The 13,449-nt window shown below is 43.3% G+C and overlaps 3 protein-coding genes across 3 annotated transcripts; 2 read left to right on the forward strand and 1 right to left on the reverse strand.

Annotated features, from left to right (window-relative positions):
• The first annotated feature begins 250 nt into the window (after positions 1-250).
• DNAAF2 (dynein axonemal assembly factor 2) lies at positions 251-7,179 on the forward strand. The gene is made up of 3 exons (XM_034993159.1): positions 251-2,104; positions 5,132-5,275; positions 6,306-7,179. Exons 1-3 carry the CDS (start codon positions 266-268, stop codon positions 6,810-6,812), a joined length of 2,490 nt encoding a protein of 829 aa, XP_034849050.1. The 5' UTR covers positions 251-265; the 3' UTR covers positions 6,813-7,179.
• Positions 7,180-7,278: 99 nt separating this feature from the next.
• Positions 7,279-11,314, reverse strand: MGAT2 (alpha-1,6-mannosyl-glycoprotein 2-beta-N-acetylglucosaminyltransferase). Its single transcript, XM_034993163.1, has 2 exons — positions 11,174-11,314; positions 7,279-10,883 (listed from the first exon to the last, which is right to left on the reverse strand). Exon 2 carries the CDS (start codon positions 10,827-10,829, stop codon positions 9,489-9,491), a length of 1,341 nt encoding a protein of 446 aa, XP_034849054.1. The 5' UTR covers positions 10,830-10,883; positions 11,174-11,314; the 3' UTR covers positions 7,279-9,488.
• A 115-nt stretch (positions 11,315-11,429) lies between these two features.
• Positions 11,430-12,691, forward strand: RPL36AL (ribosomal protein L36a like). Its single transcript, XM_034993164.1, has 2 exons — positions 11,430-11,520; positions 12,257-12,691. Exon 2 carries the CDS (start codon positions 12,274-12,276, stop codon positions 12,592-12,594), a length of 321 nt encoding a protein of 106 aa, XP_034849055.1. The 5' UTR covers positions 11,430-11,520; positions 12,257-12,273; the 3' UTR covers positions 12,595-12,691.
• The last annotated feature ends 758 nt before the right edge of the window (positions 12,692-13,449 follow it).

The following is a 13,449-nucleotide window of genomic DNA, read 5'->3' on the forward strand; positions in this document are numbered from 1 at the left end:
CAGTATGTGGCGTTGTGGGTTGATCTGAAGGAACTAAGAGGCTATCTGTGGCGCTTCCACCAGCCGGCTCCAAGTCCTGCCCCTCCTCCCGGCTGGTGGCGGTGTCACTATGGCAACGACCACGCGCTGCCTCGGGCTCAGTTCTCTGGCGGTTACCGAACTGGGCCGCCCCACTCTCCGCAGACCAGCGACTCCACGGCGCGGCCCACCCACCTGGTCTCGGGTCCATCTCCTCCCGCCCGAGGGCTAGGAGCCGCGGGGCAACATGGCCAAGGCGGCAGCCTCTTCGCCGCTGGAGGACTTGGACCTGAGCGGAGAGGAGGTCCAGCGGCTCACCTCGGCCTTCCAGGACCCGGAGTTCCGGCGATTGTTCACCGAGTACGCCGAGGAGCTCACGGACCCGGAGAACCGGCGGCGCTACGAGGCGGAGATCACCGCGCTGGAGCGTGAGCGCGGGGTGGACGTGCGGTTCGTGCACCCGCAGCCGGGTCACGTACTGCGCACTAGCCTCGACGGGGCGCGCCGCTGCTTCGTGAACGTGTGCAGCAACGCGCTGGTGGGCGCGCCCAGCGGCCGACCCGGCCCCAGGGGCGCGGCGGCCGGCAGCCAGTGGTCCCTGCCCTACAGCCTGGCTCCCGGCCGCGAGTACGCGGGGGGCCGAGGCACCCGCTACACGGTCTACGACGTGGTCTTCCACCCAGACGCGCTCGCGCTGGCCCGGCGCCACGAGCGCTTCCGCCAGATGCTGGACGCCACGGCACTGGAGGCCGTCGAGAAGCAGTTCGGCGTGAAGCTGGACCGCAGGAATGCCAAGACCCTGAAGATCAAGTACAAGGGGACTCAGGAGGCCGCCGTGCTGCGCACGCCCCTTCCCGGGGGCGGCCCGGCCCGGCCCGAGGAGGAGCCGGAGAGCCCTCTCCCCGATTTCCCCTACCCCTACCGGTGCCCTGCGGCGGCCGGAAACTCAGTGGTCCCCCCACCCCAGGCGCCCTCTCCTCCGGAGGCCGTCCTGCAGCCCGCCCCCACAGAGCCTCGCTACAGCGTGGTGCAGCGCCACCACGTGGACCTCCAGGATTACCGCTGCTCCCGGGACTCGGCCCCCAGCCCGGTGCCCCGGGAGCTGGTGGTCACCATCGAGCTGCCGCTGTTGCGCTCGGCCGAGCAGGCGGCGCTGGAGGTGTCGGGAAAGCGGCTGTGCCTCGACTCAAGGAAACCCGACTACCGGCTGCGGCTCTCGCTCCCGTACCCAGTGGACGACAGCCGCGGCAAAGCGCAGTTCAACAAGGCCCGGCGACAGCTGGTGGTCACGCTTCCCGTGGCGCTGCCCCCCGCGCGCCAGGAACCCGCCGTGGCGCCGGAAGAGTCCGTCTGCATGTCCGGAACTGACGGCGCGACCTGCGCTTCCGCTCGCAAGGGGGCGATGAGCCCGGCAGGGGGTTGTGCCGGTAACGGTGGCGCGGATCCCAGGCCACCCGGGGCTGCGGACGCCAGGATCACCACCCCAGCCGCCGCTGCGGAGGAGCTCGTCTCCGAGCCCGAGGAGCAGGACCTGGACGAGCAAGCGGTGTGGACAACGGGCATCGAGGAGGAGCCGCCTACCGTAGCAGGGAACTCACCTGGGGACGGTGGAGGAGGCTCCCCTGGTACTTCATCTGGGGACCTTGACAGGGGTTCTTCTGCAGGAAGAGAGAGTGCTCGTGGAGACCTCGGCGTTGAGACGCGAGTGATCGGGGAAGGCGCGGGCCGGGAGCCCTCCGATCGAGCCATGGGTGGTCCCGGGACCGGCAGCAAGGAACCTTTGTGTCCTCCTTTGCATTGTAATCAGGATGAAGAATCCCTGACTCTGCTAATTCAAGTGCCTCGGATCCAACCGCAAAGTCTTCAAGGGGATGTGAGCCCCTTCCGGTACAAATTAGGCTTCTCCACCCAAGACTTAGTTTATTATTCCTTCTTTTTGCAATTTGCTCCGGAGAATAAATTGAGTACCAAAGAACCTGTGGCTAGTATTTCTTCAAACAATGCAGTGATAGAACTGGCTAAATCGCCAGAGTGCTATGGACATTGGAGAGAGTGGTATTATGGTTTAAACAAGGATTCTTTGGAGGTAACAGTTCTTTCTAGACTCTTATATTTGAAATACTCCATCCCGCTTTTATAATTGACCCTTGAACAACACAGGTTGGATCTGCCTGGATTCACTTATAAGCAGATCTTTTTTGATAAATACAGTATAATACTATAAATGTATTTTCTCTAATGATTTTCTTAAAAACATTTTTTTTCTCTAGTTTACATGGTAAGAATATAGTATATAATACAACATAAAATATTAGTTAATGGGCTGTTTATGTTATAGGTAAGGCTTCCAGTCAACAGTAGGCTACTAGTAGTTAAGCTTTGGAGGAGTCAAAAGTTGGAGGTTGATTTTTCAACGGGGGGGGGGGGGGACCACCGGGTGGAGAGGAGGGAAATGTCCCCTAACCCCCTGCTGTTGAAAGATCAACTATATAAATATTTGTTAGAGTGAACATCAAGATCAGCTACACCTCTTGTGGGCAGGTACTCTAGAACTTGGGGCTGAGCATTACCTAGTTTACTTAGGACATAATTTTCATGAATAGTGTGTTCGATTGTAGTTGCGACTATACTTCTTAGGTTATTGAGGTTCTTGAATTTCAGATTCAGTACTCCAGTATAACTGACAATTTTTTAAAAAGTATTTATTTATTTATTTATTGACTTAAGCAGGTGAGGGGCAGAAGGAGAGAGAGAGAGAGAAGCAGACTTCCCCGCTGAGCGGGAGCATACACTGGGCTCATCCCAGGACTGGAGACCATGACATGAGCTAAATCAAGAGTGGGTTCCTCAACTGGCTGAGCCACTCACACGCCTGCCCCTATTGATAATTTTTTTAAAAAACTTTGTAAAATTTTAAGTTCTAAGGAAAATTTTAAACTCATAAATTAGCAATTGGTGGTTTTCATTGAGGTATGTATCAGTTTTACATGTAATTTTTTTTTAGCTTTTAACAAATTCAAGGGTTAAATTCCCAGAAATAAAACTAGTTGCAGATTATATACTGAAAATTAAGTTTTTAGCCTTGGGTTTTAATTTGCCAGAAATTTTCGTTTCTTCCCTATGATTTTCCTAGATATTTGCTAATAAGTCGTATTTTAAGGGGGTATCTTCTGTGAGAAGTGGTTAATTTGAAACTCTCCCAAAATGGTAAAATAAATAGTCAGGGTGAGGTAAGATGCTTTGTGAGAATATAATATGAAACTGACTATCTGTTTATATCATCAGAAGGGGGAAATTTAGGAAAGGGCAGTCGTTCTCCTGTAATTGTTTTATTTATCTATTTGTTTTTAAAATTTATTTACTTAATCTCTACCCCTCTACCCGGTCCTGGGGCTCAAACTCACTTCCGGAGATAAAGAGTTGCATGCTCCTCCAACTGAGCCAGCCAGGTGCCCCTGTAATTGTTTTAATAAATATAAAAATAACAACTGGGAAGAAAGTTTTATGGATAAGCAGTTGAGAGAATACTAAAGACTATTATTTTAATCTGATTTTCTAGAAGGCTAACATTATTTTAGCAAAGAAACTAGACCAAAATGGGATTAGGGCAACTGTGTTTTATATCTTTGATGCTTGAAATAGATTTGTAATTATTTTGTTAAATCATCACATTTGCTAAAGCTGATGGAACCATTATATTCAGTTATTTTTCTTTACATTTCACTGGACTAGGGTCTAAGTATTAAAGTAAAATTTTTTAAAATCACAAGAGTAATGTGTGGGTAGACATATATAATGATTATATTATATGCATCATATGAAAATAATTAGACTGCTTTGTGACTGTCAAGGTCGGAATTGTTACTTTACACATAAACAAGTATAAAATAGATTTATAAAAGCCTAAATATTCACTGGAAATTTTCCTAGAGCTTTAGGACCACTAAATTCAGTATCTTTTAGAGTAGAATCAGTCATTAGAATAAGGTGAGTTTATGCAAATACTTTGTTTTAATCATAACCATTTCCATTATAAATATTATTTTTCCTTGGGTTAACTAAAGACTAAAAGTATTTGGTGTATTTTTGTGCAATTAATGTGTCTTTCAGGGGCAGGAACCTTACAAATGCTTTTAATTGGGGGATGTTTCTATAATACAGTTATTCTGGAACTTTAAAATAATAGCAAGGAAATTACTCCAAATATAAGATTTTTCTGTACCCAACGTTCATGGTAGGTATTCATAAGTTTAAATACTACTTAATATAAGGGAACTTTAAACTTGTCTCTTTCTGATTTTGCCCTCCTATTTGGACCAAATAATGAACTGTTTATTTGGAAATTTGTTTTTATGAAAGTACTTTATTTTGGGCAACATTAAACTGATTTTATGCATTTTAAATATGGTTATCCCTTCAGCACCCTAACTATATACCTGTATTCACTTGACATGAATATGCACAAGTTGCTTTGTGTTTGGGATTCTGGTAAAAGTGATTTATGCGCTTCCTAATTATAGTTTGGAAATCTTTCCATGTCAGCCTCTTGAAATCTACCTCATTCTTATACATAGCTATATGCTACTGTCACAATGGATTATCTCAATGTGCAAAAACAGAATATACTTCTCTTAAATATTATATTTGGCTCTTACCTGGCCAAGTACTAAAAGGCAAACTGGTCACACAAAATTTAAATAAATCCTGTCATATATATTTCTTAGCTGTCTCATTAGGAAGTATTCTAAAATTACATTTTATAGCAGCAACTGCATTTATAGCCCTAGAGGTGATGTTATTCTTATAAAATATTAAGAGAAAAAGGAAAGGAAAATACCATTTGTAAGTAAGATTATCTCAGACTGTTAACAGAGACTTAGAGAAGGAACTAAGACTTTTTTCTTTTAGGGTCTTTTCTGATCTATGTATATACTCTTGCTATTCTTACTGCTCCATACAATACTGTTTTCTTCTGCCAAAACAGCATAGGAGTAACATTAAACATTTTAGAAGTGTAATCCTGAAGTGTGTAAGCACTTGTATGAGCTGTTCTTAGATCAACTGTGTCAAAAATGACCTATAAGGCAGAATATGTTTTCTCATTTTATTTTAGGAAAGACTGTTTGTCAATGAAGAAAATGTTGATGAGGTTCTTGAAGAGGTCCTGAGCCCTCCATTTAATCAGACAATGTCCTTAACCCCACCATTAATTGAAGTTCTTCAGGTTACTGATTGTAAGATTCAAATTCATGCAAAGGTAAGGATTTGGTGGCCTCTGTAGTGATTTAGGACAAGGTTAAAGCCTGACAGATAACTTAATTTTTGATTTCTTGATGTCATAACTTTAAATTAAATGTACATAATGGCTGGGAAGACTTAAGAGGAGTAAAGACTTTTTTTGCATGTATTTTACTATGTGCCAAACACTTTGTGACATTCATTTTCACATATATCTCATTTAATGCCAAAATAACTGTCCACTGAGGAAGAGGGAAAAAACTAACATTTGGGAAGTTTGAGTACGAGTTCGGGGACAAACAAGTCTTTTTGACTCTCAAACCATGGGATGGAGCTATGTCATTCAGTTTGTTTATTCTTTCTAGTTGAACCTTAAGTGTGGTTATTTTTAGTCTTCAATATTGGACACAAATAATTTAGTAACTAGCACAATTGATTTACATATGAATTGGGGAGGAGAGTGGTTTGAAGAATCACAGAAATTCAAGAAAATTCAAGAAATTAAAGAATGTCCTTTTAAGAATTGACTACTGGGGCGCCTGGGTGGCTCAGTCGTTAAGCGTCTGCCTTCCTTCCGCTCGGATCATGATCCCAGGGTCCTGGGATCAAGCCCCGCATCAGGCTCCCTGCTCCGCGGGAAGCCTGCTTCTCCCTCTGCCTCTACCCCTGCTTGTGCTCCCTCTCTGGCTGTGTCTCTCTGTCAAATAAATAAAAATAAAATCTTTTAAGAAAAAAGAATGACTACTAAAGGGTTTTGTTGGCCAGGATTATTTTATTCTGAAGGAGATAAGGGGTCATTGAAAGCAATTAATCAAGAATTAATGCCAGGTTTGCACTGTCTGCATTGTTAAAAAATAACTGGCAGCATTTGGAAGATAACTTTGAGGGGGGAAGCCCAGAAGCCTATTTGCAGATCTGTAAGCATTATATATTAAAAAAAAAAACTTAAAAAAAGAAAAATTAAAAAAAAAAAACCCTATATCCAGAGAGTACAATTTAATTTTCTGTTTTTTTCAAAGATTCTTAATTTGTTGTTTCTCTTGACATAGTTGCAAGAATGTAGTAACTCTGAACAGCTTCATGAAAGGGAAGAAAAAGGCGCTGAAGGAAGTCATCTAACTGAAAAAGAAAATACAGAACATCCTACCACCTCAACAACTGATTCTGATTCATCTACAGCAGTTAAAGTACTAGAAACAGACAGTTGTGGTTCAGTTGTATGCTTGCAACAAGGGTCTCTTGATGTTTCTCACATGCTGTTTGGAAAGTCTCAGCAACCTGAGTCAAAAATGGAACCTGAATTTATAAAAGAAAAAAGTCCTGTTTACTCAAATGAGGAAAAAGATGACTTAAAAGAACCAATGATAACAGAAGAGAAAGAATTAGATGGAGATGACCTATCTTCATTACTAAACAAAACTACAGTTCACAATTTACCTGGTCTTAACAACATAAAAGAAACCAATATGCAGGACGGTAGTGTGCAGTTTATTAAAGATCATGTGACTCAATGCGCATTCAGTTTTCATAATTCTTTGCTATATGACTTGGACTAATTCTATATAATTTTAGGGTTTAAAAGTAAAAATTTTTTGGACTTAGATTATCTTTCTGTTAACTACGATCTTAAAGTATTCAAGAAAGTATAAAATTAAAATTTGCAATTTTGATTCTAATGGGGAAACCAGAGAGAATTTTTTTTTTTTTGCATGTAGAGTTTATACAAAGTTTTCTTAATTATGGAGATTTTTGTGTATTTAGATGTATATTTTTTCTAATGGACAGTTAAACATTTAGTTTTAATACAACCTGTATATATTTGCTTGTTTGTTTTTGGCTTCTTTTGTTTACCATTACTTTAATAAAGTTTCAAAGTAAATATTCACTAAGTTGTGTCTGTTACAAAAAGTAATTTTCAAGAATGCAATTAACTAGAAATTAATCAGTATGTGTGTGTGGGTAGGGGTAGAATCTCCAAACTGTGCCTTTAGGTTTCACTAAATAGGATGTATTTTGCTTGAAATAGAGATTCTTAGAACTTTACTAACCAATATTAACCATCCAATTATAATACAAATACACTGAATGAAATTTAGTATTTTTGCTTCAACTCTGTATTTTATGTGTGTCACACACACACACACACACACTATATATATATAGAGAGAGAGTTATACAGGTTATTTAGTGATGCCTTTAAAATTCAACTTAAAAGATGTTTTTGGAAGTTACTGTTGTTAAAACATTTCTTGGTTTTATAGAATACATTTATCAAATTTTTTAAAAGCTTTTAAGTAATCTCTATACCCAAATGTGGGGCTCGAACTTACAACCCTGAGATCAATAGTCAGACACTCCACCAACTGGGCCAGCTAGGTACCCCTACATTTATGAATTTTAGAACAATTAAAAATCTGGGAATTTGCTCCCATAGGAAAATTGTCTTCACTATATTACATGAAAACAAACCAAAAAGCCAGTGTTTTCTAGTCAGTTTCTCTTGTAATAGCTAAAAAGGGCAACAGATAATTTATCTTAACAGTGGCTAAGTTATTAATATTTATATTGGAGGCCAGGAGAAAATCGAATAGGTTTTTTTCTCACAAAAATTTTTAGTACAGCATGAAAGAAAATGTAGAAAGGAAAATATTCGTTGATCTAAGTGCAGACCCCAAAGCCATGAGCTAGTTTATCTGATCTATTTCTCATTCAAAATAGCTAATTCAAACCTCTGGCTTCCCTTAGTCCTGGAAATTAACTCATTTTTTTAATCCTTTGAACTGGTGAAAGTCAGATCAGAGCACCAAAAGCTAGTACAAAGCCTGGCAATTCATCCTGATTTACATTTAGAACCCCTATAAAATCTGGAACCAAACTGGGCTATGAGGGTAATAAAAATATAGCTCATAAAGCAAGAGATCTATTTTGTTCCACCTAGAACGACCACATGCATTTTGTCAACCATATGACTTAATTTGACGAAATAATTTCAAAATTGTCCATTTAATACACAATTTTCTTAGACTGAAATGATGTCCTATCTACACAGAAATTAGTGTCTGAGTAACTTCTGGTTGAATGCAATTATATACTATTAAGAGAAACTTCCACATTAAATATGGAATAAATTTTAAGCGTGTTTCCTACTATTTACTATGTCCTTTTAACAAGTATAATTTTAGTTACAGCTGGCACTAGAACATTTTCACTTTGGCATGACTGAACTTTCTATCATTTCTGGCTTTTGAAAACAATTTAGTCTGTATTTTACTTACACAGCAGCTTTTTATTGTTCATTATCTATGCTTGGCTAATTTGAAAGCCAGTCTCTTCTAAAGGGAATGCATTGTCCAGAGTGGGGTTTTCTTTATTTCAAACTCAGTGATATGATGTACAAATAGTACACATGAAGATGTAATGTAAACTTTAAAACTTCTGGAATGCCTTCACTGAATTTTGGTGTAAAGAGTAAACAAAATTTATTCTGCAAAATAATTAGGAACCTTTTTATGCAAAAATGAGTATTTTATTTTGGCAGCACTAAAAGAAAAAAAAAAAAAACCCACTGTATTTCTACATTGAGGTGAAAACAGTGTTTAAACTTTCTTATCAAATACATTCCAAAATAAAGTGTGTTCCAAGAAGGTTCCAAAGCACAGGCAAATCTTAACACAATAATAGAGGAATCTGTAATACTGAAAATGTCTGTTCTGATAGGGTGTTTAACAAACATAACTTTTGAATTATAAAACCAGTGAAGCAATCCCTTCCTAGTAACCGTGTCAAGAGTGAAATTGGGCTTGTTCGATTAATACTAACAATTCCACTGTAATACTTTTTACTGCTATGACAGTTTTAAATAAAGTCTGCTGTACTTAAAATAAGTTTTGAAAGTGGAAAAGTGTACAAAGTTCCAGATAAAAAGATTAATAGATGCAATTTAAATAAAATTTCCCCTCTTTTCTTTTACCAATTAACAATGATTACCTTTAGCAGACACAGATTGAACTTTAAAACCCAACTCCCAAAATGAAAACTTGTGTTTAAATTTTAATCAGACATAGAAGGAAAAGATTACTATATTTGGACACCTTTTACAAGAATTTTTTTTTTTTTTTTTTCCGTATTAAAGCAGAAACCAGTTCCTAAACCCTTTTAGTCAACTGTATATTCTGTTTGGACAAATATCAAAAATAGAAGACTGTGACCTTTGCTTTTGTAATTGTGATTTTTCACTGCAGTCTTCTATAACTTTTACAGAGTTCATGGTCCCTAATATCTCCCCACCCTCCATTTTTCCTAGGTGGGGAAATGGCTGCCACAAACTTCTCACTGATAATTAGAGTTTCTGGAAACAAGTACTGTTTGTTATTATTTAAGAGTGACTCAATTTGGGCACTCTGAGTGGATGGTCTACAGGTTTTCTTGTGGTGCATACCACAGTCTCCAGCATGAAATATTCTAGGAACTTGAGGAACCAGCACTTTCCAGAATTTTGGAAGACAAGATACAGTTAAATACTGAAGAGTCCAATCCCAGTTATAATCATCATAAGTACAGAAAGTGTCTGTGCACTCAATCAGCTTCTGATATGCATCCCGGGTCAAGGCTAGACCCATATTGTGCTCTGTGGATTTCCAAGTTTTCACATCTACCTTGTCAGCAATGCCATGGAAACTGCGAATGGCCGTATAGGTCCCCAGGGAGAGAACATCACACTCAGGACACGCTTCCTGCTTTAACTTCCACATCTTTTTAAAGACATGGTAAAAGTCTGGGGCTAAGTAGTGATCCTCCTCTAGGAAAAGTATGAGGCCAGCATAGTCTCGAAGAACTTTGACTCTTTCCCATACAAAATGCAGCTTCCACCACCAATGGTGTTTGGTTTGGGAGAACTTGGCCTCTCTATAATGGCCAAAGGAGTCGGGATACTCAGCATTAATGCATCCCATCTTCAACGCTGCAGTCTTCTCCAGGTCTCTGGGGCAATCTCTGGGGTCGCTGCCTGGAAACTCGCTGGGGTACAACTGAATGCTGAAAGGAAAGAACACCTGCAGAACCGGACAGAAATCCACCCCAGCGATCAGCTGATTGATCTCTGTCGACCAGAAGTCATGGCTAAAGATGACGAGGACGTTGTCAATGCCCTGGGCTTTTCGGAGTGAGTCCAGCAGCAGTCGGAGGTAATCCGGCCGGTTATGCACCTGGACCACCAGCACCAGCTCTCGGGGGGCCCAGGAGCCGGCCTTATCTACATTCCTCAGCGTCTGGTCAAAGTTCAGCTGGTACACCAGGGACCTGTACCGCAGCGTCAGGTTGTCCGCCTCGGGCTGCGGGGCCGCCGGGACCAGAGGAGCCGCCGACTCGTTGGAGACCCGGCGGATGCCCACGGACACAGCATAATGGTCCCCGCCCCGGCCGCCCGCTCCTCGCGCGAGCTCGGCGTCCAGCAGCGGCGGGGCGAGGGCCTCGTTCTTCCTTTGTCGCCCATTGCTGCTCCAGAGGACGAAGCCGCAGGCGGCCACCACGAGCGTCAGGATCAGCACCTTCCGCTTATAGATGCGGAACCTCATGGTCTCCAGGGCAGGGAGAGCGGGCGGGCGGGCGCGAAAAGGAGCTAGCGGCTTCTGCACAGAAGGGGCGGGCGGGTGGTGGCCGTCGCCTTGGCCTGCAGCAGTCAGAACTGGCCCCCGCGGCTGCCCCAGCTAACTCATCCCGGACCCCGGGAGTCCAGGGGCCCGAAGGGTCTCAGTTCCCCCGCGCCGCCCGGGCTCCACACATCCTCGCCTGGCAGCTGCAGCTCGGGCAGCGGCCCCGCCGCTAGGAGCCGCGGCTCGGCGCCGCCTCGGTCCTTTCCATTCAGCACGGGTCCCGGAAGAAGTCCCGCCGCGGCCCCACCGCACCCCCGCTTGGTTACCTGCGCCTCCAGCGGCCCTGCGTCCTCTGCGCTCTCATGCTTACGCGGGCCCCAGACCGCCAAGCCCGAGCGACGCAGCCTCGCCCCACTCCGGCGCCGACCGTTCTGACAACCCGCGACTGGCCCGCGGAGCTCCGCGGCCCTCGGGCCCACACCGCCCCGGCCCGCCCCTTGGGCCGCTGGTTGGAGCTTCCCGGACGCGCCCGGAGACGACAGGCCCCCACTGCCTGCTGCCTATTGGTCCGTAGCACTGTCGCTCACGCTCAGTTCCTACTTCCGCTTCTTCCTCCCTTTTCCTGTTAGGCGCGGGCAGAGCGAGGCGAGGAGCGCGGACGTCGAGTTTCCAGGTAAGCCAAGAAGGGAGTGTAGCGGTCTCAGCAGGAGCCTCCAGTGCTCAGAATCTGGGGACGGACCAGGCCCTTGTAGGAACTGGAGGGCGAGACCCGCTGTCTTGGCAGAATTAACTGGCTTCTCCCCTCGGCAGAGGGCTCACGAATGGCGGCTAGTGGGCCGGGAGGCACTTACTAAGGACACGTCAGCCTTCAGGGCTGCTGACGGGTGCCGGTGCTTCGGAGGGGAAAAGTGAAAGCACACTGCTGCGGTTCCCGGAGAAGGAACGGAGGCGGGCCGTAGCTGTAGCTATTGACTGAAATCCCGCACTGAACCGGGCTATACCCAGGAGCTAGAACATGGAGGAAGAGGGTGCGATTGGAAGAGTCGGAGACTCTAGCTTTGGTCCTCTCTGAGAAAGAAAATTAGATAAACACCACTATGCTTTTCTTCTTGGGACAGCCACAGTAAATTGAGCTCCAAAGTAACCCACTTTGTACGGGGAACTGGCTGCTGGGCGCCCCTGTACTGCTTTTTGCTGATTTTTCGTCTCATTCCATAAACGCTGTACGCATTCCAAAAAGGTGTGCACTTCTAGGTGTATTGACTCATACGTAAAAGGAGTACTTGGTGGGTTTATACATTACTGATTAATGTAATTTTGTAATGTTTCCTATATTCTTAAAGCACTTTATTAAAAATGTTTGAAGTCTGTTACTGTAACTTAAAATATTTTACATTTTCATCGTGCAGACAGCGCTACTGCAGAGATGGTCAACGTTCCTAAAACCCGAAGGACTTTCTGTAAGAAGTGTGGAAAGCATCAGCCTCACAAAGTGACCCAGTATAAGAAGGGCAAGGATTCCCTTTATGCCCAGGGAAAGAGACGCTATGATCGGAAGCAGAGTGGCTATGGTGGGCAGACAAAGCCGATTTTCCGGAAGAAGGCTAAAACCACAAAGAAGATTGTGCTGAGGCTTGAATGTGTTGAACCTAACTGCAGGTCCAAGAGGATGCTGGCCATTAAGAGATGCAAGCATTTTGAATTGGGAGGAGATAAGAAGAGAAAGGGTCAAGTGATCCAGTTCTAAGCTTTGAGATTCTTCTTTTATTTTTGAGAAGAAAATGTTGACGCTGTAGGAAAATTAAACCTGTATGAAAATAAATAGAGTGATATTTTTACCCAAATATTTTGTGGTTTTTTTTAGAAATCTAAATAGAATGACATGCTTAATGTGATTCAAAATTAAGGAAATAGCAAATGTGTCAGTGAACTAAGGTTTATCCTCAAATTACTAAATTTAGTTCCACAAAATTGGAATTTTGTATTTATATATAAAGAAGACAGGAGTTCCACCTCCCAACTTTACAAACTAGGTTATGGATAGAAACCACATACCAGGGAAAGAACTGCTACTTTCTTTACTTTTTCTGGCCAATTTCAAATATATGTGTTAGGTTAATTCATAATCACAATTGATGAGCTGCTGGGAAAGGTCTCAATCAGATTTTGAAAAAAGTAAATGAGGATTAATTAGGCAGACTGAGTGGGGCAGAGTATCCAAGTTGGGGTATAAAAAGAGCTGACTTGGAAGTTAGTGTCCAGTAGGGAGGACTAGCCATATATAGATATTTAAATAAGAAATGCAGTTCCTCAGTTACACTAGCTACATTTAGTGCTCAACAGCCACATACGCTGACTGGCTAGCCTATTGGACAACACAGATACAGAATATTTCCATCGGTTTTTTTGGACAGCACTGTGTTAGACTGGTCCTGAATGTAAGGCAGCAGTTTAAAACTGACTTCTAACTGCAAGACATTCTGAAGCTAGTGAAAAAAAACTGAGTCCATGATGGCATAAACTTTTTTGATTCTTTTAGAAGTTACTCTGGGAGATACTCAAATGTTACAACTTCGTGGTTATTGGGAGGTTTGAGAAAGTA

The sequence above is a fragment of the Mirounga leonina genome, unplaced genomic scaffold (assembly GCF_011800145.1).
Source record: "Mirounga leonina isolate KUSES-001 unplaced genomic scaffold, KU_Mleo_1.0 Mir_82, whole genome shotgun sequence".
Taxonomy (NCBI): domain Eukaryota; kingdom Metazoa; phylum Chordata; class Mammalia; order Carnivora; family Phocidae; genus Mirounga; species Mirounga leonina.